The sequence below is a fragment of the Symsagittifera roscoffensis genome, chromosome 1 (assembly GCF_963678635.1).
Source record: "Symsagittifera roscoffensis chromosome 1, txSymRosc1.1, whole genome shotgun sequence".
Classification (NCBI taxonomy): Eukaryota; Metazoa; Xenacoelomorpha; order Acoela; family Convolutidae; genus Symsagittifera; species Symsagittifera roscoffensis.
In genome coordinates, this window is record NC_087062.1 from 85,712,622 (window position 1) to 85,737,935 (window position 25,314).

At 33.2% G+C, this 25,314-nt stretch overlaps 1 protein-coding gene across 1 annotated transcript in view; it reads left to right on the top strand.

Annotated features, from left to right (window-relative positions):
- LOC134851454 (ras-related protein Rab-27A-like) overlaps positions 1-21,308 on the top strand; it is a 31,138-nt gene extending 9,830 nt beyond the window's left edge. Inside the window, exons 3-4 of the mRNA XM_063867559.1 lie at positions 11,779-12,006; positions 19,740-21,308. Coding sequence (XP_063723629.1) covers positions 11,779-12,006; positions 19,740-19,965 — 454 coding nt within the window. The 3' untranslated portion in view covers positions 19,966-21,308. The remainder of the gene's footprint in view (positions 1-11,778; positions 12,007-19,739) is intronic.
- The last annotated feature ends 4,006 nt before the right edge of the window (positions 21,309-25,314 follow it).

The window sequence follows — 25,314 nt, forward strand, 5'->3', positions numbered from 1 at the left end:
TGCAAATTGGCCTGCAAGGCGGAAAGTTTTGGCAAAAAAGTTTTTTTATACGTCCACGTGTTTTATACGATTATACGTTATAGGCACATACTGTTATATGTTTATACGTAAAACTTTTAAAGTAGTATACGAAAGTAACGGGTTCATGAATGTGAAAAGCCTTTAAATTACATCAGAGAAGTTTGAAACTTGAAGCGTTTTATTTTGCTGAGCCCTCATCTTTATTTCAGTCTTTATTTGAGGAGTTTAAAAGGTATTTTGAGGAGTTACGTTTTTTTTCTAGCGGCATACCTAACTTAGTTTATACCGTTGAAATTGACACTAGTGGACTAAATTTTGAACAACGTTCTTATTGACCCGAGAGAAAATGATCTGAGCTACTCTCTATGAAAATCAATAATTGATTGCAGGCTTTTAGCAGTTTATAACGGGTCAGTTTTTGCATGCTATAGTAAGTTTTAATAGCGACGTCTTTTTTTCAAATAACAGAAGTTAAAATAATTGATTACGCAATATGAAGCTTTTTCCGCGTAAAGCTTTCGTAAAATTGATTGTTTCTTACAATACAGTGCTGTTTTAAATTATCCGGACAAAACGAACAAAACTTGAATTTTCAAACGCGTTTTTCTCAAATTGGGTTAAGATTAGACAAAAAGTGAAGAGAACAAAAGTTGCTTAAAATTACGCGGAAACTACTTTGTTAATTGACAAGTAAATTATATCACAAGAAGCCTCTTACACAGCTCAACAAAGTTTAAGAAGGGTTAAATCTCCAAAAACCAGTATAAATGAAAAAATTTTCACTTGATAGTCAATAAATGTGATTTTTACAATATAAAACCCAGAATCTCTGTTTAAAAATGAATTTTAAACAATTTGCGCAAATTTTTGGAGATTTAACCCTTCTTAAACTTTGTTGAGCTGTGTAAGAGGCTTCTTGTGATATAATTTACTTGTCAATTAACAAAGTAGTTTCCGCGTAATTTTTGATTAATTGAAAAACGCCAAAATGACCCATTTTTGGGGTAAAATTTTTGTTGAGAATTTCGGAGAAAAAATGGCACCATATTAATTTTGGTGAAATTCTAAGCAACTTTTGTTCTCTTGACTTTTTGTCTAATCTTAACCCAATTTGAGAAAAAAGTGTTTGAAAATTCAAGTTTTGTTCATTTTGTCCGGATAATTTAAATCAGCACCGTATCATGCTGTTGAGTAAGTTTATTGAAGTATGTAATAAACAAATTCTTAGACCCAGGATAAACTGGTAGGTATTTGGGGCAAGTGTTGATACTGTCATAAAGAGTATCAATTGATGTCCAGTTCAATAAGTTATTTTTTAAACTATTAACAAATGATTGAGAGTCAGTGAACGTAGTACAGACTCTTATATAGCTCGTGGTGATTTTTTTAGGGTCGATGAACGTAGTTCAGTCTCTTAAATAGTCGCGATGATTTCTTTTTTCGTTTTTTTTTCAGGAAGGCTTAAAATTTGTTCAGGCTGAAATTTCACTGTTTGACTTGAGATTCAGTTTTTCAAGTTCAGCTCATTTCCTTTGTTAAAAAGATGGCAAACTTCACTATCGAACAGCGAAATTGTAAAGATAACAAAAAATGTGATTTACTTCTAATTTCGAAAGTGGATTTAATTTTTTTTTCAGATTTCTCAGCGGAATATAAACTGTACCTATTGATCTAGTTTATTCAATTTAGGTAAGGCTAATCGGAAAAAAAATTGTTCCCGTAGTTAAAAAAGCTGTAAAGCCATATATTTTTATTTTGGGCATTCAAACTGAAGTTTCAAAAACACTTCAATTTCTTTTGTTTCCCTGCGTCAGAAACTGAACGGTCATGCCCAATCGGGCGTGGGATTCCATAAGAAATATTTCACAGAAATAGTATTTACGGCAAAGACTTAATGGCGGGGTATTGAATAATTTGCTAATTACGGCTTCGGTTTATTAGTTGATTCTACCTTTGGACGCATTCTGCTCAATAACCATTCCGCTCAGTGCAATTTTTTAAAATAAGGCTCTTTTTCTTCCTTCAACTTTAATAGTTTTCGCCAGCGTCACGTTTCAAAGGTTTTTCGGGTTCCATAATTTATAAACACACAATATGCAAGCAGTGTTAGTTCAGTGTGAAAGATGATTCAAGTTAGTGTAGCAGAATTATCCGAAAACACAAATGCGCACGCACGGTTATAGTTGTATCTGGACGGTATTCCAGACGGAGTTTCAAAAAGCGGAGTAGCTCATAAAACTTAAAATAATGATCAAATTATGCATGCCGGCGTTATTGTTCTTTTTTTTTTTCAAAAATTGTAGGTTATTTTGGAGCGTTAAAAAATAATTTTTCTTACATGTATTTTTTTCGGCTTGTGAATTATGCGTTTCAAAAGCCGATTGATTTTACGATATGCGAAATATACGATAAGGTTTTACTAAAATACAACTATTTAAATCTCAAGTTTTTGTAACCTTCTTAAAGAAACCAAATTATACTAATCTTGGCAGCATTTTATGTATTTGAGATGTTTAATGTTCACGCTGGCTTATAGTCCCATTCAGCCTCTTTTTTTCAAACAAATTTGAAAAAGTTTTGATTTCTCAATCTATAGAAAAATCGTTTTCGCTAAATTGAATATTCTGCGAAGTTTACGCAGTTGAAAACTGCAAGTTGAGTAAACATCTTGAAGAAGCGAACAAGTTAACTGCATTCTTTTAATGGGCATACTAATCAACAATTAAGCAATTAGGCCGGTCGTCATTTCAATAGAAATGTATCAATCATTCAGAAAGAGCCAACTAGGCGAAATTCAGCACAGTTTAACTCGTTTAAAAAAGCGAGACATTTCATATAAAGGTAATTCAGACTAATTTCAGAGTATCGAGTCACATATCGAGTCTCTGCAAACAGCCTAGTTTTAAAGCCAAACAATAATTCATGCGTACAATACCAAGCATGCGGAATGTCAGCGAAGCGGAGTAAGTGGTCGCTACTCTGACAATTTCGTTTTGATCGATATTGAATCTGCCAAAAGATAAACCAAAACATGAATATTTTGAACAATCTCAAATTAAGTTTGGCTAATTTGTCTCTCTCACTCCCTCTCTGAGTTAACACGGAACCGTTATAAATCGAATTTCGTTATCTAACTTGACTTTCTTTTTCTTCGTTATCAAACTGGGATAGCCGAATTTTTACCTCGCTGAGTTTTTTTTGTAATTTGTCGCCAAATGAGAGTTTTTGATGATACTTGCTCTTTTGAGCTACTAGGTCTGATTTGAGTTATTGGTGCAAATATATCTGCAATTACAGTATCTAGTTTTAAGAAAAAAGCAAGATAAGCAAAGGAATTCACCCATCTACCCGTCTTTTCACTGGTGCCTTAATCAATTTTTTCAATTAAGTTTGGAGAAGATAATGAAAGATATGTTGGCATTAAAAATTGTGACGGGAGTTTCTTATCTGTGCTACTAACAAGGTATTGCATCCCGTTTGTAGACTTTTTCCGTTGAAAATTATGTCAATTATAGTCAAGTTTTTAAACTGATGAATTCATTTTACTTTTGATTCAATTGAAATTATTAAGAGCCGATGAACGTAGTTCAGATTCTTATATAGGTGACGATGATTTTTTTTCGTTTTTAAAGAAAATCCTCAATGTTTGTTCAAGCTCAATTTTTCTTTTAGCGGTTTGACTTTTGATTTTTTTTTTCAAAAATCAGTTCATTTCTTTAGTTAAAAAGAAGGCAAACTCCACTATCGAACAGCATAAGTGTAAAGCTCACAAAAAACGTAATTGTTTTCTAATTTCGAAAATGGAATTTAATTATCAGATTCCCCTGCGAAATAAAATTTTCATCTATTGATCCAGTTATCTGAATTTTGGTTAATTTTTATGGGGGCTGTCAAAGTACTCTCAGGGGTTGCGAATCTAGCCTTGAAATCTCATTTCTCAAATCCTTGTTGTTTTCGAGATATGACGTTTGTTATGATTTTTTCGAAAAGTTTAAAAAAACTTAGATATAGAAAATTTCGCAAATTTTGATGTTATCATTTGTACAGTGAGGCTCTATCACGGTACTACCAGGAGTTTTGATTTTTGCCTCCCAATGTGACTCCTCAAATACTTGTAGTTATCGATATATAATGTTTCATGTTGATTTTTTCAAAAACTTTCAGGAAAAATAAGTCAATTTTTTTTCTTCAAAATTTGAAATTCCCGTTTTTGCAGTAAACTCTCAGAATACTCAGGCTCTCTGGAGTTGCGAATCTTGCCTTTTTCGAATCCTGTAATTTTCTAGAGATGATGTGTTTTATTTATGATGTGAAAACTTAGCTTTTAAAAAATTCAAAAAGTTCTCAACCTTGTAGTTGGGTACTGTTAGATTACTCTTAGAAATTTCATGACGCAAATTTTGCTTGGGAATGCGACTGATCGAAACTTCTTAGTTTCCGAGATGTGACCTTAATAATGTCTTTTCTTTAGAATGTTCAAAGAACTTAGATATATAATTTTCTAAAATTTTGAAATTCCATTTCTATAGTGAGGCTTTATCAGGACATTCATAGGGGTTGCATTTTTTTTTCAAATATGATTGCGTAATTACTTTTCATTTCGAGGTAAGACGTTTTTTTTGTGAATTAAAAAAATCAGAAAACCTAAATTTAGTTTTTTTGGAATGCCTAATCTGAAGTTAGGAGCTGTCAGAGTACTCTCGGGGGTTGCAAATCTTGCCTTCAAATATAAGTGCTCAAATTTTTGTAGTTTTTGAGATATGAAATTTCTCAAAATTTGAAGTTTCCAACCCTGTAGCTGAGTACTGAGTACTCTCAGAAGTCACAAATCGGGGGTCCAAATGCGACTGCCCAATTGCTTTTAGTTTGCATGATGTGACATTTTTCTCTCATTTTGAAAATTATCCACGAACTTAGCTATAAAACATTTCACAAAATTGTATGGTTTTTCAAAATCTGATTTGAAAAAACGTCAAAAAATTTGCAATGAACAACCCTGTAATTGAGTGCTGTCAGAGTACACTCAAATTATGCAAAAATTATTTCTAATGTATGCGGTTTTTTTTGAGTTGTCATAAATTCGAAGCACTGGAGGTGCGTTACGCGCTAGTAAGAATTAAATCAAGTGTTAAAAGTTTTAACAAAAATTTGGACAGAAGATGTAGTAGACATTCAATAATTTTAAATGCGGATTTCACTGAATGAGTTTTTGTTTTTCTATTGTTTTGCTTTTTTTTAAGAGTAATGAACGCAGGGAGGTCTTTTATATAGGTCTTGTTGAGTTTTATTCAGGAATTTGTTCACGCTCAATTTTGGTTTTTCGTAGTTTGACTTTTCTTTTTTTTTCAAGTTCACTTCATTACCTCTGTTAAAAGGAAGGCAAACTCGACTATCGAGCAGCAAAAGTGTAAAGGTCACGAAAAGCGAGATCGACTTCTAATTTCGAAAATGTAGTTTAATTATCAGATTGACTATTGATCCAGTTTTTTTCATTGGGATAAATTTATCAAAAGAAGTTCAAACATAACCTGAAGTTTTCGTGAAATTCAAATAGCTTCATGGGCATGTATTTTATCTTTGAAATTCGCAAGTAAAAGTTTCTTCAAAAAGAAGGTCATTTGTTTTTCTGTTTCTTTGCGTTCTCTACTGTTCTCCAACTGTCAGTTAGCCGTTTCTTTTTTAGCCATTGTACATTAAACAATCGAGTTTTGAATTTTTTTGCTGATGATTCTTTCGACCTCCTGGTTGTATTGAATTTTGTTCGAAATGAGTTCCTGTAGTAATTTTTTGAGTTGTTTTGGGGCATTGGCATTGATTATTTTGGCTCAGTATGTAATTTTCTGAAGCTGTAGTTTGCATAAGAAGAAAATCAACTGTTGGAAGTCTTAGAAATTAAAGAAGTACGATGTTTTTTAATATGGATTTTTTGAGGAATGTTTTTCTTGTTGTATAGTCATTTTATGTTTTTCATCTTACTTTGTATGCAATCAATTGACAACACTTTTTTGTGCAAAATTTAGTCTGTTTGCCATTTAAAATTTTGTTCACAGACTTTTTGAGATAGATCTAAAACAAAAAATTCTCTATATTTTTTCGTCAAAGGTCGAATATTGGCTCCTCAGCTGATTTACTTTTCATGCACTGGTAATTTATCTGATTGTGGAATTATCATTGAACTTTGACAAGAATCTAATGGTTGTTTATCAGTTCAGAAGTAAAGACAAAATCATAAATTTGGAAAAGTTCAACATCAATTTTGAAGTTTTTTTTTCAATTGAATATTGTTTAAAGCAATATTCAGAAATTGTAAAGGGTTATCGAGTTGATTTCATTCATGCACTAATTTTCTGTCGAAGTTGCGTGCACGATCTGCAATAAATTCTCTATTGGAATTTTGTCCACTTCTCAGCGTCTGATTAAATCTTTTGAATGCTTAAGTCTAAACTCACGGGCTGTAAATAACAAGATTACCAAGGAGAAGAATTATTTATCAATTTTCTTTTGTTTGGCGCATTAGTCCTTGGTATTTCCCGTATTCACCTTTGTATTCCCGTATATACCTTTTGAAGCTAGGCTTATCTTCTCAAAAACATGAGCAAACGACTTGGGAGTTAAAAAAGAAGTTTTTCACCATAACCTTTTTTTATAAGGTCTCTAATGGTGTTTTTAATGCATATCGTACTATTGATTTATCGTCCTTGCTTTTTGCAGGAATCTAGGACAATTTTCTGATTACTAATCGTTCTGTATTGACAATATTTTTTGTACGTTTTGGTAGAGAGAGTTTTTTGTTTGAAGTTTGCTGTGATATTTCAGTTTCTATGGAAGGTACGCTTCTATGAAGAAATTAAATTGTTTTTAGGAAATTAAGTTTTTTTCTTCATTTTGGGTTATTCTTTTGCTGAATTGATCTTAAATTTTGGTGTAAATTGTAATAAAATTTCCCCGACGACTAAAGAAATACCTATAGTTGATCCATTTTTGTTCCGACCATTGAAAATGGGGAGGAACTTTGTACTCGGGTGTTTTTGTTTTCGCACAAAATTAGCTACCACTAGTAATCATCGATCTGGGTTGAATAATATATCATATCAAAGCACTTTCAGCCGTGTTTCGAACATCAAAAAAATTTTCAAAAATTTTCTCAGTTTCGAGAAAAACCGGTTTAAAATTTCTGACTTTTCGTCTAATTTCGAGCGTGTGGAGCAGACTTATTTATGCTTAATTTCAGCCTTGAAAATTTACATTTTGGAGTTTTTAGCTTCATCTTTGAAATCAAAACATCAAAATTTGGGGAACAAATTTTGAAAAATTCAAGGATGAAAATTATTTTTTTTTGTTTTTCTTGTTATTTGTCTTCAAAAATTGTTTTTCAATTTGCACATTTTAAAATGACTGACAAAATGTCTAAGCTCTACTTTTTCGCTCAAATTCCTTTATCACACCGCGCCGAAAAAACGACACTAGTTTGAAAAAAAATGTTTTGTAATTTTCTAAGACTTGTCGGAACATTCTGTGCTACTTGCACAGTAACCGGCTATCCTTGTTCTCAAATGGGATCGTTTTTTTTGAAGTCTCTATTATTAAAGATTTTTCCTTCAGAGCTGTCAAGCAATACTGATCTCTCTGAAACTCAAATTTGATTATTCGGAATGAAAGTTTTTTTCTTTGAATTCATTGACACTTTTCTAACTCTGTTAGTTACGCTTTTCATGTTTAAGTATCTGTCAACCAAATCGATGTTTGATTTTTTTTCGGCAAAGTACTTATTCAGCTAAATTTCACTCAGCTAAATTCTGCCATCAATACCAGGTGAATAAAATCTAGAACTTAATTTCGCAATCCTCGTGTTTAATAACAGATAGAACGCTTAACTGATAAAACTCATCCAGAAAACAAGAGTAATTGTTTTGAATAGCGATACGATGGTAGAGAAACCGACGTCAAACTACATGCGCAATTTGCAAAAACGAATAGGTTGACGTCAGTTTTATCAGACTAGATTAAATTTTAAATGGCGAGGTGATTTATGATTGATTATTCAGTCCAACTGTTACTGAAACAGAAATAGTACTGATGATTCGACTACTTGGTTCTGCAATTTGGTCGTACCATCAATAGGCAAAAGGTATCAAATAAGGCAAAGACCTTGAGAGGAATATTATGATTTTTTAAATAACAGCCAACCTCAATTGTAAACAGTCTACCTCGTCAAGAATTGGGAGAGTTTTCAGGATTTTAAGTGAGAGTTTTTTTTAGTAGTGTAAGATGTGAATTGGTATATTCATTTTTAACGAGTAAAAGCATTAAGTTGTGACCACTGGCGTGTTTTTGATTCAAATATTAAACAGTGGCGGGATTTAATATAAAATTCATTGTATATTGTATGCATTTGGTAGGAAAACAATCGCCTAACTAAATTTAACCATCCTTACCAGGGCTTGTGATTGTAAATAAAATGTTTGTTTTCCATTTTTTCATTCACACCAATAGTATGTAGGACGAACTAGAATCACGCGTCAGAAGAGAAGCTCATATAAAGTGCAAAAAAAGTTTTGCTAGTCAGATCAATATATCACTAGAGTAATGCATGGAGTTGAGTTGATAAAAATAGCGAAAATGAGGGGATCTTTGTTTCTTCTAACGTCTAATTTAATCAACTGAATTTAATCAGCCCGCGCCACAAAAAATCGATATATATATATTTTAATCTTTTGAAATGATTACTGTAGCCCCATTTGCCAAGCAGTTTGTTTCTGTTGTCTGTATTTTCACTGTAAGTTCACAAATAGTCTTTTTCATTCAGGACAGCGATTTTAAAATTCTATGCTCGCGGTCGGGCTTCATATTATAAGCTGTTTTTAATTTTTCTTATTTTTACACGCGAGCTTGCAAGTCCATTGTTGTTTGTCCAATTTTTTTAAACGCTATTAAACATTGAATTGAGACATTTTAGAGCAAATTATACCGAAATAATACGTTGTTGGGGTAAATTTTGTTTAACTTTGAAGATAAAGACATCCTGAAAATTCGTTAAATGTTGTACGTTCAAAATTGGCAAAATTGTGAACTGAATTATGCGTGGCATTTAAAATTATATGATGCTCAAGGTGACAAGCTGGGCTTCCTCAAACGCGACGAATTAATAGAAATTTCGAAGCAATTCATATGATGATTCCAAACGGAATTGAGGCAAACTAATTGATCCGTGTTCAGACATTTCAGGAGGAGACATTTTGGACAATATTATACCAAGTTTTTTTGAGACAAAATACGCCAGATATTTCAGCCGAAGCCGTTGCCAGCCGTTTCTAATCGATAATATTTAGAACTATAGCTGCAATGGAGAATTGGCTGAAATGTCTCTGGCCAAACTGTCTTAATCACGCTCTTGATCACCCTCCTCTTGTTCACGCTGTAACTGTGCGTAAAGTTGAAAAAATAGATTTGAGAGAGTTTGTTTTCTAGTTCAGTTAATTTTTTGTTAAAAGGAAGGCAAACTCCACTATTGAACAGCAACAGTGCAAAGGTCACCAAAAATGTGATCGATTCTTAATTTTTTCACAGATTAATTGAATAACTTTGTCTAAAGAATGGTCAAAATTAGAAATGGTACGTTTAAGTTGAGTTCATAATGAATTCAAATTTCTCTGCGTCGCCGTCATATTGGACGTTAGACGTTACGAATATGCCTGGTACGGGTTCGAATCTGACCTGACCTGTTTTTTTTTTCAAACCAGAAATAATCTGCTTCAAAAATATTATCGGTGTATGATTTGTCTTGTCGGCTTAGATGCCACATCGTAGAATTTTTTTTGCTGTACGCAATTTACCTTGTAGGTGCTTTTAGTGTTTTGATTAACATCTGCTGTTTGTAATTTTTGTAGCCTTGACTTTGTAGTTCGCTACGACTCAATAGTTCGCTTAAAACTTTATTCAGCCGAAATGATTTGAATTTATCTCAATGGCCTATATTGTGTCGTTTGTTGACCGAAAACTTGTTCGTGCACGTGTGTGGGTGTTTTGAGGGAGAGCGTGAAACGAACTTTTTTAATTCGTTTTTAATTCTCCATTTTTTTTCCGGCTGGAACGGTTTCTGCTCAGGTACTTTTTTTCAAAACTAGATATTTTGCTTTTGATTCATTTAAATTTTATTTGGCAGTTGCATTTTTTTCAGTTTCTCTTTTCAATTTTTTCCCAATTGTACCGCAAGTGGTGCAAAGCTTCTTTTCGAATGTGATAAAGTTTTACCTGCTGGTACAGTTTTATCAAATCGAAATAAATTTATCAGAAAATATCAATCATAAAGTGTTCTTTAAATTCAAAGAGCTTTAAGGCCATATATTTTTCTCTTCGAAATTCGACATTTGTTTCTGTTTCCTTACTTTCATTGACTCGTTTCGAACATTCTGTTGGCTATGTTCGTTTTAGGATTTGCTGAACAAGGTCTTTGGTCAGCAAATCTGTAAACGAACATAATCATCAGAAAGTTCGAAAAGAGTCAATGCAAGCAAGGAAACAGAAATTAAAATGTCAAATTTCAAAGTGAAAATATATGGCTCTAAGTATATGACTCAATCTTCCCGAATTTTTTAATTCACAAAGGCTGAGACACAAATTAAATTCCCTGTCGTGCTTTTGACAATTTTACCTTAACAGTCAAACTGAAACCAGCGCTGACGTTTGCGTAGCTTCAGTTAGGCTGTTTAGCTAAAGTTGTCAAAAGCACGGTTGGGAATTTCATGTGTCTCAGCTTTTGTGATTCATAAAATATTTGGAATGCTGTTGCCCAAAAAAATGAAGCTGATTGTTAAACCCAAAACTGGACTTTAATGTCAGTGTTCTGATGTTTTCGTGATTTTCGACCGGAGACTGTTTTCCTACTTTCATGATAAGTTGCTAAAAACATGCTGTACTGAGAGTTTAATTTCAGTTAAGGAAGGGAACACGGAAGAGGCTCGAAACATTATACTAGTTTCTCCATCAGAGGTGGGACCGCTAATGAATTAATAGCTAATCGGAGTCTCGCTTCGCTTCCGCTAAATACATCCGCTATCGCTAATGACCATATCATATCAGTAACAAGTCTTACTTGAAGACTTAAATTGTTGTAAAAATTGGAATTTTAAAGTAGTGAATTGATTTTTGTTGCTTTGCCAAATTCGAAGCTTTGGATCTTTTTAACAACTACTACCCCCTCCCCTTCAAGAAAACAAGTAATGTCTGTCGTGCTTTTGCAGCTTTATGGCTTTCTTGGCATCATAGATTGTTGTTATTTCTATATGATTTTTATTTCTATACGTGTGAAGTGGTAGGTTGTTTTACTTTTTTGTCCACGCAGTTTTCTTTTGAAAATTTTGTTACCTATTCTTTTAGTAATATGCTGAATTCGAAATGTAATAAAGTTCAACACTGATATCATACAGGGATGTAAAGATACATTTAGATAATATTCTTCCAAAGATATATTTTTCGTAGCTCAAAAATATTGAAATGAAATAATTTAATTTTACTTTATTAGGATGGAAGTAATTAATTCAATATGGTTTCTTCTGACAATGATATCCCTGATATCTTTTAAGTTTATAATTTAAACACAGCAGCGATCCGGTGATCATAAATTATCTGGGAGGTCATAAATTAACAGGAGGTCCTAAATTATTGGTGGGTGGCTTGTATTAATAAAACTGAAACGTGCGTGAAGATGGGTGAAAGTACAAAAGATGCAGTTTATAAAGAGGTTGTTGTTGATTTTAGGTTCCGCAGTCTGACCACTGCTTTCTTCCGAGATGCCATGGGTTTCATCCTGCTGTTCGACATGACGAATGAGGCCTCCTTTATGAACGTGAGGAACTGGATCTCGCAGCTGCAGATGCACGCCTACTGCGAGAACCCTGACATAGTGCTCTGTGCCAACAAGGAAGACATCAGCGACATCCGCAAAATATCCTACGAGCAGGGCAAAGACATGGCCAACAAGTTCGGGTAAGATCATGCAGACATACTCATAATACCCAAACTATGCTCAATAAAATAAAAAGTACACTCCCTGGGATACTGTCCTAAATTTTTTCCTCATTGTTTTAAACTTGCGAGAGCAAGTGTAATGTACGGTTCCATGACATTCTACCCTATTCCAATCTACCCTATGCTAATCTACCCTATACTATTCTATCCTACATACCAATCTACCCTATACCAATCTACCCTATACCATTCTACCCTATAATTAAAGCAATTGAAACTTACCCCATCCTCTTGAAGAATCCGAAACAGTATGTTTCCGAACAAATCAAAGAACCATTAATTATGATCAAAGAATAATTGACGCACGTGAACAAAATATCAAAGCAACGTAAAACTTGCGCGTTCAAAATGGAAATGAGTTCAAAGCATGAACGAACAGAAATTTTAATCCAATGTTGCTATAGAAATGCGTTGCGGCTATTTCTTAAACAAACAAAAGTCATATCACATCAAGTCGACATAGCGTAGCGGATAATGCCTGTGTTTGAAAATCAAAAGGTCGAAAGATCAAATCACCAAGAAGTCAAATTTTGAATGAAATTCGAAAATTACTGAGGGTTTGACTAGTTGATCACAAAAGGAGGGGTAGACCCCCCAGTACCAGGCCAAGGCGGTACTGGGGGGCGGGGTGAGGGAGAAGGTAAAATTCTTTTGGTATTGGCCTCTATTACCTCCCAAAATTTCAGCCCTCTACGGCCACGGGAACCTCAAAAAGTGTATGTTTTTTAGAAATTAAATTGAATTTTTGAAAAATTCACAAAGTTTGTTAAAACAAACTGAGTTAGGAATGACTTAATTGCGCGAGAGAATACAAATAGGTTAAAATAGAATCTTTGTTAAAATTTTTGCAAATGTTTTTCACTTTCTCGTTCAATTCCCTGTACTTCTTTCGACTGGGGTTGCTGTTTCCTCCCATTGCTTTCATTATATTAAACTTCTGATTTGCAGCATCCAGTTTTATTTGTTCCAGAAAGGTGTGAACGGATGGGTGGTTTCCTTTGAAGAGAGTAGCAACGCCAAGATGCCAGCCTTCTACAGCATTTGTTGTCCTTATTAACCCAGCAGCTGCTTCTTCGGAATGATTCCAAAGGTTTACTGGGAAGAGAGGTTCGCGAGAATTCCTTCCGATGGTTTCGCCTTTAATGTAGGTGCGCTGAAAGTATGAGGCTACCTCATCAAGTTTTTGAGTGATATTGTCGTCAAGATCAAATTTGTCCGACACGTTTTCGCTGTATTTTTGTGTCCTGTTTCATTTTCTGCACGAGAAGCCTTGCATCCGAACGACCAGGAAATACTTCGTGCGTGTGCTCATTTCTACAGGAAATAAGATCGTTTTCTCTGGTTATTGCTGTCGTTTTGCATTTATGGGACCCCCATCTTGAACACTTCCAGTGAATGTTTCCATTCTTTGTTTCCTGTTTTTTCGTAAACTCGTGGCCACCGATTACAAGCGTTCGCCGATTCTGTTGGGATAAACCCCAAGAAATTTGACTCATTTTAGTAGATGTTATTCCAAAGAAAATTGATATAATGACGTAGTTTTGGTTTCATTCTTGCACGTGATTTTGAAAATTGGGGATTAAAACTTGTTAATTGAAAAAATTTCAGATTTTGAGGCTCTAATTGCGATTTAGTCTTTAGAACAATTTCCTTAAGTGAAAGACTCAAATTGAGTCCAAAAATTTAGACTCAAATGAATTAACACGTGCTGTATCTTTCCGATTCTAATTAGGACTTTGAAAGATTACATTATGATACCTCATTATGGTATATAGGGCAGATTAGTATAGGGTAGATTAGTATAGGGTAGATTGGCATAGGGTAGATTGGTATGTAGGATATAATGGTATAGGGTAGAATGGTATAGGGTAGTTTGGAATAGGGTAGATTGTCCTGCCACCTAATGTACTCGGGACATGTTTGCATTTTTTCGATTGAACTCTGTTGTTGACTTCGCAGACATATTTTGAGCATGTCTGTATTTTAATACCCCGGTCCATTCAATCTTTGTGTTTATGCTCGGTTTAAACCAGTTCCGAATATTTATTACTTCCCTTTTTTATTTACTTTCTTTTATTTATTCGACTGAAAAGAGTTTCGGATAATCATATATCGGTTAAGTCGCCGCATATTGCGTCGTTTATAGGGCCATAGTATATTTTCATTCATGTGTAAGCTAAGATGGGTATGCGAAACTTGAAAACTTCGAGTTTGAAATTTTTGTAGCACTAAATTTTTGTAGCTCAAGTTTCCTTTTCTCAAATCTTTGGCTGATTTGCCTATGCATAAGTTATGCGCCATTGTAAATCTACTGCTGGCAAATTTTTTTCTTAAGTAACTTCTTCCGAGACAAGCGTTTGAAAAGTTTGGATTGGCATTTTTTTAGCATTGGCAATAAGCATAACATTGGAATTGGCAAATTATTAGCATCTGTAGCTGCTTTTTTTTGGCTAGCATTGGCATTATATTGGCATCTATAGCTGTTTTACAAAGAGACATGAGCGTAGTGAATACTCGTATATAGGTCTTGGCTGTTTTTTTATATATAGGTCTTGGGCAAAAAGTTTTAGTTTTTTGAGGCTCAAACGCTCAAATTTGATTTTTTTGTGATTTGATTTTCAGTTTTTTTAAGATCAAATCATTTCCTTTTTTGAAGAGAAAGGCAAACTCTTACTATCGAACAGCAACAGTGTGAAAGCCACGAAGAACGTGATCGACTTCTAGTTTTGAAAGTGTACTATAATTTGTAGATTTCGCGGCGGATTGAACAATTTAACTATTGTTCAAGTTTTCTCCAATTGATTAAGTTTATCAAAAAGTGTCAATCATAATTTTTTTTTGGAAATTCGATTTTTTCTTCAAAAAAGAAGCCAGTATTTCTTTGTCTCCTTGCGTTGATTGACTTTTTTTCCAATTGTCTCTTGGCTATGTTTATACAAGCGGAGCGTAGTGTGATAGTAGATGCATTTTTCCAAGCCAATTTGCAGAAAAAAAACTACTGTGTTGAAACAGGAAGCTGTATTGGCACTATAAGGCAATGCGCTTCGACATTTGCTTTGTAATGAGTTAACAAATGCGTTTTATTCATCAATGGAAGTGAAAAAAGTTATTTAATCTATAAAACATTACTATAATATCAACACATTTTAGTTACGCTTGCGATTTGCAAGCGTTATAAAATCGGAATATAGAAAGGAGGGCAAAGGTTGTGGGTTCGAATCTGATCAGGACTTGTTTTTTTTCCAATTAGGAAATATTCCGTTTAAAATAAATCGTCGGTTTATTTTTTGTTTGCTTATGTTTTGTAGGCTCAGTTGCCACATCGATGAATTTTTCTTACTGTATGCAGTTTTCATTGTAGTTTTTTTTATGTTTCCATTTACTACGGCAATTTGTAGTTCTACTAAACTTGATTTCGTATTTTTTAAATTAAAAAAAAATTTTGCTGAAAAAAATTTTTCGGCCTAAATGCTTTCGGCTTATTACGCTTGCGATAAGCAAACATTATCAAATCGTAATATAGACATTTTTCGCGTTAACAATTAGTTAAAAATATCTTTTGAATCACTTGACATGCTCAATGCTCCTCACCTGAACTGCTTAATTTCATGAAATTTCTCATCAAATTTAACTACTGGCTGGGTACTAATTACTACAGGTTAGTTTCAGGGGGACTTGAAACGTTTTAAAGATGTTTACATAATCAGTTTTTTCGGCTCAGCTGGTGTCTGCTAAAAGGTTGTCGGCCTTGTTTCCGCTTCGTAAGTTTTGTTCAGTTGCTAATTTGAGTTTCTTATGTATTGTTTGGCATGTTTCCCTTGAATTACCGTTTCATAAAAACAGGTATTATGAAAGGATATGGCTTCTTTATTTTATTTTTTTTGAGATGCTTTGGAAAATTTTAACATTTCGGAATTTTTTTTGTTCGTAAAAACTCTTCACAGATTTTCAAAAAAGGGTTATTCATAGAAATACCGCCTACATTCTAGTGTGCCTGCATTCTCCCCTGGTCGTTTTGTTCCGACCATTGAAAATGGGGAGGAACTTTGTACTCTGGTCTTTTTAGTTTTTTTTCCACGCAAAATCAGTTCCCACCAAAAATCATCTGACTGAGTTGAATGATTTATCATATTAAAGCCCTTTCAGTCGTGATTCGAAAGACCTTAAAAACTTTATGAAAAGTTTTCCGAGTCTTGAGGAAAATCGGTTTGAACTTTTTGATTTTTAGTCTAATTTCGATTTCGTGAGCAGACTTACATTAGCTTCTTTACGCTTAATTTAAGCCTTGAAAATTTAGTTTAACTCAAATTAAGTTAGTTTTTGGAATTTCAAGCTTCATCTTATGAATCAAAAATTTGGGGAAATTGTTTCGAAAAAAAAAGTAAATTAAATTTGTTTTTATTTTTCAGTTTTTCTTATTTGTTTTCAAAAATTGTTTTTTTATGTTTACTTGGAAAAATTTCGATAGTTTTCAAAAAATGTTTCAGCTTTTGTTTGTTTCCTTGCGTTCATTAACTCGTATCCAAATGTCATTTGGCTATGTTCTAATTTTGTCATGTTTATTATCGATTTTTTTTTGCACCATAACATAGCTCGAAATTGAAAGTAAATGAAATTAAGTTAGTTTGAAATTCGTAGTTTGAAAACCTTTCCTGCAAAAAGAGAGATCAAACTTGAAATCAAGCGCATTGATAAAGCCCGATCAGTTTTAATGAAATTTTCTTCCGCAAAAAGCCGTAATTGTGAAGACTACATGGGGAAATGATTCTGAGCCCTAGCCATTACTGTCACCCCTGAGTAGGAAGTAAAAGACCCCTAATTTTGGCTAACCGCAAATCAGTTTGACGTCTTGTCCGTTGTTTTTTGATGCTGTTTATTTAGCATGAAGCGTTGAGCTATACGAAACTAATTTTTCCTGTTTTGCTTAGTCTGTTATTACTCAGAATGAATGATAAATTGTTTGTTTGATTTTCTATTAATAGTTCAGCCTTAGTGGGTCCCCGTGGTGAACGAAACAGAGTAATTGATGAAACGTGAACATGAATAAAATCAAGATCGATAGTTCATTTAGTTCCTTCTTTTCACTAAAGAATTGGCGTTTTATAATTTGATTGTTAGACTTAGATTTTTTTAAGTAAGGGCAAATAACGCTCTCCAATGACAGAAGTCCGACAACGAGCAGTTTTGCGACTTCGAGTAATAATCGACTGTCTTGGCGAATCAGAGATAAACTGGAACACTAGGAAAACGCAATAATTTTGATGAAAGAAATAAATTTTTCTATGTTTTTTAAAAGTCGATGATCGTAGTTCAGACTCTTAGATAGGTCCGGATTATTTTTTGTTTTTTTTTAATGGAGAAATCTTAAAATGCTCTAATTTTCTACAGAGTTTCATTCATACGTAATAATGCTCTATGAATGCTTCTAAGTATGTATGAGCTATTTGAATTCAATTCCATCTGCTTAAAGAAAGGTAAGGTAAGTTGCGCTCTCCAATCAGGCTCAGGTTTACTTTTTTGCGATTTGAATTTCGATTTCTTTCTAAGTTTTCTTCATTTCTTTTGTTAAAGGCAAACTAAGTTTTGTTCATATCCTTTATTAAAAGGCAAACTCCACTAGCAAACAGCGACAATTAAAGGTCATGAAAAGCGTGATGACTTCTAATTTTGAATTTGGATTTTAATTATCAGATTTTCCCAAGATTTTCAGAAAAAATGTTATTTATTAATCCAGTTTTCTCAATTTGGATTAATTTATCAAAAAAAAAATTCAAACATGAATTGTTCTAGAAATTCAAATGCCATTTTTTCATTGAAATTTGCAAGTTACAATTTTTTGTTTCTGCGTTTTTTGACTCTTTCATTTCTGTTGGCTATGTTCAAGAGGGTGTAAAGCCCATATGTTGTCTTGGGTAATGATGGGTAATAAATTGGATTTCAAAGGCTAATTTATAAAGGTATATTTTAGCCATTTGCAAACTTAAAACTTGAGAAAAATATGGTTAAATAATATCATTGAAATCTATTTTGTTTCAGACAAACTCCTAGCATAATCTTGTTCAATGTTTGAAAGCGAAGCGAATGATGACATCTTCGTATTTTTCTCGAGATGTAATTTTGTTGTAATTTTCTCGAGATGTAATTTTGTTCGGGCATAAGTTTGATTAGATTTTACTTTTACTAAGATTTTTAATTGTAGAACGGAATCGAAAAAAAGTTAAAATATGATCGAATTAGTTTTAAAAGCGTTCATTTTAACCATTAATAGAGAAAATACATAAGTGAACAAAAACAAATTTGAACCAAGCCAAATTATTAGAGCTACCCTCTTAGAATTTATCAATAATTTGTTTAAAGGACTTGATAATTTTTTGTGGTTCTGAAAATGATAGTTTATGTCCATGACAAAACTGTCCGAAATTCTAAGTTGTACCAGACATTTGTCCAGAATTAATATTATTGATTTGACCTTGTGATCTTTGTTGCTTAGATGTTTTGCGTCTGTGTGATTGTTCTTTAGTTCGGTTCTATGTGTAACAAATAACCGTTAAACAGTCAAAGCAATACATAATTTCAAAAAAAAATTAAAGTTCGTTGGGCCGAGTGGTGAAGTCAAGATCAACATTGGTTTCAAGATCAAAATGGCAGAAGTTGATCTCGCTCGGACAAAAATGAGTTGATTCGGTCGGATGAAAAGAGATATGGATGGGGAAGCTTACTTAAGTTGATCATTCACCAGTTTTGAAAACGGGTCGAGCTCAATTTTGAAGTTTTCTAAAAAAAAAAAAGTTCGACTTGGAAACACTAATTGAAATTTGTTGCTGTCTTTTAGCGCCTTGGGAATAAACGGATTTTTATTTGGATTTTTTAAATTATGTTGTTTTTATGTTTTTTTTTTCGAGGATAAAAGAGCGACTAGATGATCCCAAAACAATGAAATAAAGTCCTCAGTAAAATTTAAATAACTATTATGTGTGTTTCGCCTGTTCTTTTGTTTTGGTTGATTAATATTTGTGGAACTCATTTTAATAAATATTCAAGTCCATTTTGAAGCTTTGATTGAATCTGGTTTCTCTTTTGTTGCCTTTATGTTTTTGTGCCGCGCAAAAAAAATGGCTGCATTTTGCATCTAGAAAAAAAACACTGAAGAAAAATTGATTTCACAAAAAAATAATTGAAATCGAAAACAGCTTAATAAATAAGTTCATTTTTAAAGCTATGATTTGAATCTCGTTTCTCTGTTGTTGCATGTAAATGTTTTTTGAGCCGCGCAAAAAAAAGCAGTTTCTATTGCATCTGGCAGAAACTGAAGAAAAAATAATTTCAAGTACGTTTTGATATATATCGGATCAGAAATTTTTCAATTTCGTTCCACTGATGTACATTGATATATTTCAATTCTATTCCTAAATCTTAGATTCCTAACCAAATTAAGATAAAGTCCTAGTTTATCAACATGTAAACGTGAGAAAGTCAAACAGTTCAGAATTGAGTAAAATGATTTTTTGTTTTAGTTTCACAAACTTTGTTAAAGTCAATAGTTGCACGGTTACAGTTGCCCGCATAATTACAATTTGCCCGGCTACAGTGCCTTGTAGAGATATGTCACAACACACATGTAAAGTGTTCAAAGTCTGTAGGTTTTTCAAGTTTTTGCTATTTCAATTCAGTTTTTAAATTTTGTTGTTTAGGCTACCCTACTTTGAAACATCGGCCAAGACGGGGGTGAATGTGGAAGAAGCGATAAACTGTCTGCTTGGGATGGTAATGAAGCGAATAGAAGAGAGTGTAGAGGAAACTACCCTGCCCACCAACAGGGAAAGGGGTACTAACTTAGGAGGCTCCGGTTCACATGCCAATCAGCACAACGACTCTTCGGGCGGCTCAGCGGGGACGGGGGCGTGTGGCAACTGCTAGACAGCAAAAACACTATCAGTACAGAATCATGACACATGAACAACCATGATTCAGAACTAAAGATACAAAAATGCTGAAGATGTTGCGGCTTGAATCATGATCCTGGTTCCTTCATCGTAATAATGGCTTCTAATAGCTACACATAGGTACGAACCATCCTGAGTAATCAGCTCAATTACTTTCGGACTTTCAATTTAGAATGAATTAGTATAATGGAGCCAATCAATTGGCAGCAGCTGAGTAAATTACCTTAAATCAACGAGAATTGGTGTAATGTTTGATCTTGTTCAGTTTGAGCGACGATAGATCCGGATTTACCATTTGCTGGATAATCGCATGTGCTATTAAGTCATTTTTGGGGCTATTTTGACAAGTAATGAGTTTAGGCTTAAATAATAATGAGCAGGTTTTAGAATTTGGCATAAAATTTTTTCCAAAATGAGTCTTTCAAAAAATATTTCACCATTACATACTGGATGCTATCCCAAACTAGCTCATGATTGACTCTTCTATCACTATCGCAAATAACTGGATTCAAGTACTTGTTTCAGATGAACCAAATGACATCAGATGACTTCTTTTACCTTCCCTTTCTCTCATATTTGTACCGCGGTTGCCCAGCCCACAATTGATTTAATCAGCTTAACCCCAGCACATTATGCTCCACTCTTTCTGTGAAATATGGTATCACTTAATACAGATTGTTTCCGTTATAGTTGAGAAAAGCAACTGAAAATGACCTATTTTGTTAATAAGGACGCTGAATAGTAATGAGCAAGTTGAACCTCTGCGTTTTTGCAAAACTGCGGAATTGTCAAGTTTATACACAAAATTTATCTTTTCCGGTCCGACTTTTGCAAATGATCGTTTAATATGAGATGAGTGAAAATAGAAAAGAAGAAAGGAACAAAGCATTGCTGCTGTACGTGGAAAATTGTTTTCCCCAGTATTGGCAATTACATGTACAAAGGAAGTGGTACATTTTTTACGCATGCACTTGCAAGCAGTAGTCAGACAAAAAACAGCCTAAAGTTGCAACCACTTGGGAAAAGTTCCAAATATATTTCACCTACCACCAACTATTAAAGTGCGGTTGAGGGCTAATAGACCACCTTTTTTGAGAAGGCGATAAGGTAATTTCGGGATGAGAAACTATTTAATTCTATGCAGCTTTTGTTTACGTCTAATGTTCATCTCTCAGATAGACGCCTGCCTATTTATATACCGAGAATTTAAAAGTAAAAAAGATGCAGCGAAAGTGTATTCAGATTCAGATCAACATATTCATGTATGTTATCTTTTTAAGAATCGAAATTGGAGCGAGTCGAAATTGACAGCAAGGGTCTTGGAAAAAAAATGTTTTCCGGTTGGTTGAAATATTTTGGTTTTTTTCACGTTTTTGACCAAAAAGCGTTTAAATTCCATTTTTCATGTCGCGTCCAAACTTGGTGCATATTTTGTTAAGCGAAGATGAGTTGACAAGGATCACACTTGTGACGTTGGAAAGATATGGGGAGGCTTTGGTTGACCTCACTAAACTTGACGCTGCTTCTTTTATAAAGCCAGGGTATAATCATTTTTACTTGATTATATTTCCAACCAATCAGTTAGTTTCAATCTGCTAGAGATTCACTGGGGGGTGGATGGCTGACTGTAACCAAAAAAATTAATTGATTTAAAAGTGGATCCAATTTGTTTTACGTGGTCGCGATATGGCTTTCCCAAATATGACCTGGCATTCAAAATTAAATCAGTCGAAAAAAAGTTGCAGCAAAAATGTATAAAATATCAACTATCCGAATACTTAATCCTTAGCTTTAATGCAAGAAAGTTTTTCCTAATGACAAATTGCCAAATTCTGACATAGCTGAGAAAGCTAACCAATGACAACCATTGCTCATGTTTACCTTTGCTTCTATCTATGTGCCAATGAATGATTAACTTTGTTGCGATTGGCTTAATAACTATTTTTTGAACATAAGTTGTACGGGGCAAAATCACAAATTTCAAATGCACGAATTCAAATATTCTACACTAATATGCTGCTGCTATAAATAATTATGAATAAATTATTTTCGGAATCCAATACCATAATCTACTAAATCTAACTACTGTGATTTGATTAGTTTAGCTTGTGAATATATCAAATTTGTAAAGAAAAATCCTTAAATTGCAAATTTGAGAATCGTTTGTAAAAGTAGTTATCAATACGGGGTTGATTGCAATGTAAATAACTTGTATCCCTGCATGTAAATGTGCTTCTTCCTTAAATGAACTTCAACTTTCTGTATATTGAAAATCTTGCGCACAGATGTTCAATTTAAAGAGAAAAAATGCGATACTTTCAGTGTATTTTGATTGAGTTTGGTTAAATATTTTAAATTTTGTTTCTATAAATAATGTGTTCAGTATTTCTATAAATAAAAAATGTCAGATACAAGTTGATAAATTGATTTAATTTTTTTATATTGTACGTACAAATTGCAGAATGTCTTAATTTATGTGCAATAAAATCTTGCATTAGTTTCTGGAGTTTTGAAGGTAAAATTAACCAGTCGCTTATTCGATTTGAGAAAGTATAATAACGCACCATAAGTCTTTTGTAAAAACTACTAATATTTACAAATTACAACGATAGCGGCCATAAATTAAAGTGAAATCTTATATATTAATTGAAAGTCTTAATACGCTATGGATGCAACGTCTGTCAAGCTCAACGTTTAAGAAGGCTTAGATCATAACGTTTAAGAATCATTCAGAGCAACCATCGAGCTTAATATGTATGCGGCGTTAACGGAAGAACTTTATAGAACTTTCAATCATTCTTAAGTTTTTAAAACAAGTTGAACTCAAGGCTAGACAGTAGTTGCCCAATTTTTGTACTAAGTTATGCGTTTGCAGTATATTTAAGTCTGAGCGAAATCAACTAAAAACAACAACCTCCAATATTAGAGAATCCATTTTTTAGCAAACCGATTCGCTCTGAAATAACTTTAAATGTTTCAAAGTTTTATAACTTGAAAACCTAGCTTAGAAAAACTTAATTTTTCGAGACTTTATTCGCTCTATGAAACGACGCGCTATGAAAATTTCCTCGCTTGACTAGCCTGCTAAGGAAAATTAAATTTTTCGCTTTAAGGCCAGCTATTTGTTTCTTCGCAATTCAAAAGTTGAAGATATTTGAAAAAACAAGTCGGTTTTTTTTAGTTTCCTTGCGTTCATTACTCTTTCGCCTTTGTGTAAAAAAAATTGAATTCAATCGACCATTGAGCGCATTTGGCTCAGAGATGACTCATATGTTTGTGAAGACAACGGCTGTCTTTTTGTAAACTGGAAATTTTTCAGACTCTCGCCCGTTTGTTTAAATGATAATGAATGAAGTAATTTATCTTTATGAAGGTCTTGTGGCAGATTTTTTTTGATTTTTCTTTCGTTAGGTTAAGCTTATGACTTTTTAAAAGGCGAAGCATTCCAAGTTTTCAAAGAATATTACCCTGCTATATTTTTTGCTAGAAATTCGAAAGAAAAATGTTCAAAAAATAGATTTTTTCGGTTTTCTTGTTCATTGATTTTTTTTGTCCAATGTTGGCGGTCTTTATTTGTTGACCAATTTTGATCGTGTTTTTTTTTCTACTTGTATGAGTGCCATTTATAAATCAAATTTGGGAAGTGATTTACTTTCAAGATTTTTTGCGGATTTGTTTTTGCTTTTTTTTGTAAAAACTGCTATCAAAGATATGTAAAAAAAAACATTTTTTTTCAATTGTTAAGTGATAAACTGCTTAATTTGAGCTTTGGTACCGCGAAGACCAGTGGAAAGTTTCCTGTAGAGGATTTTAAAAAGTTAACTGATTGAATTTGAGGTTCCAGTTTATAAGGCTTTGCTTTCTAGAAGATGAATTTTATCATTATGCGCTCAGCTTAATCAGGTTTTTTTGAATTAGGTTTTAAAAACTTGTGTGAAAAATGACCTAGTATTTTGAATAATAATTGTTTTTCGGTTCAATGAGTTCTATTTCCTTTGTTTTCTAAATTATCTATAAAAGCTAATTTGATACTTTTAGTTAAATACAATCAAAATCAAGTATTTTTGTAGGAACTCATTGAAAAATACCTATATTCTTGTGCCAAAAACAATTTGAGCAGTATTAATTTATTGGGTGAGTTCTTTTGAAGTGTTGAAAGCAATTAATTATTCACATAATCTGAAAGTAAAAATTTTACTAGCTACCGGGGTATCTATTTCAAATAAAAGTCACAAAAAGTAGCTAAAACCAAAGTAAAAAGCAATTAAAAAGTATTTTGAACTTAGTCATATGGATGGCTAAGTTACTGGACATTGACAGCCACTAATTGGAAAAACAATTGGTACAACATAATAAAAATAGTTTCGGTCAAAGCATAATTTATCAATCATAAATAACCGTCTTAGTGTTACAGTAACAAATCATAAAGCAACAAATAACTCATTTAGGAATTGATGAATCTACCAAATTATTACAAGACTCTGAAAAATGATTTATTTAGACTACAATTCTTTGAATTTCAGCAATCACAAAATCAAAGTAGAATGAATCTTCTTTTTTTTTAATCAAACAGCTCGGAGCCCTTGCCCTGAGCTTGATTTTTTATTTAACGAACATATATAAACAGCGACCATTGTAAACTTGGTCTTTTTCGAAACACTCTCCTGCTCGAATTTTGTACACATTATCACAAAGGCGGTTTTCGGAATAATTTTGGGCCTCGTTGACTATAAAATGATTTTTAAAAGAGAAGTGAACGATTTGGCCTGCAAGGGTGTTTAACTTCTGGGGGTGATGCACTTTTAAAAAATCAGCAACTACTACTCCGCCCAAATGCGCTGCGATCTATAATTATGATTTGTTTTTATAGAACATTTCTTTTACACGGTAAGGAAAACAGCAATGATATCAAGGAATAAGGTAAGGATAATTGATTTGCTTATTTGAAATATTCTCAGTCAAGTTTGAATCCGCTCTTCTTTGACATGGAGGATTTGAGGGCAAGGAAACTGTGAAAAAAATTATTCGTTTACCGCTTAATTTGTTCAATTACCTGCCAACACGTCTTCAATTTGTTTGTTTTGCTCGTTATTAAGCTCACTATCTAGATCAGACCATTCTCCTTGTCCTTGAGTATTCGAATTTTGTTCAAAATCTTTCAATTAGACTATCCAAAATGATGATCTCTCTAACAGCTAGCAGTGTAAAAGCAAGTTTTGCTGCTTTTGCTCCCAATTCATGTTGTACATCAATGTCGACACAACCGATAGAAGAAAAACCACTTTCAATTCCCGCAGAACGTGGTGACAAATTCAGATTTTTC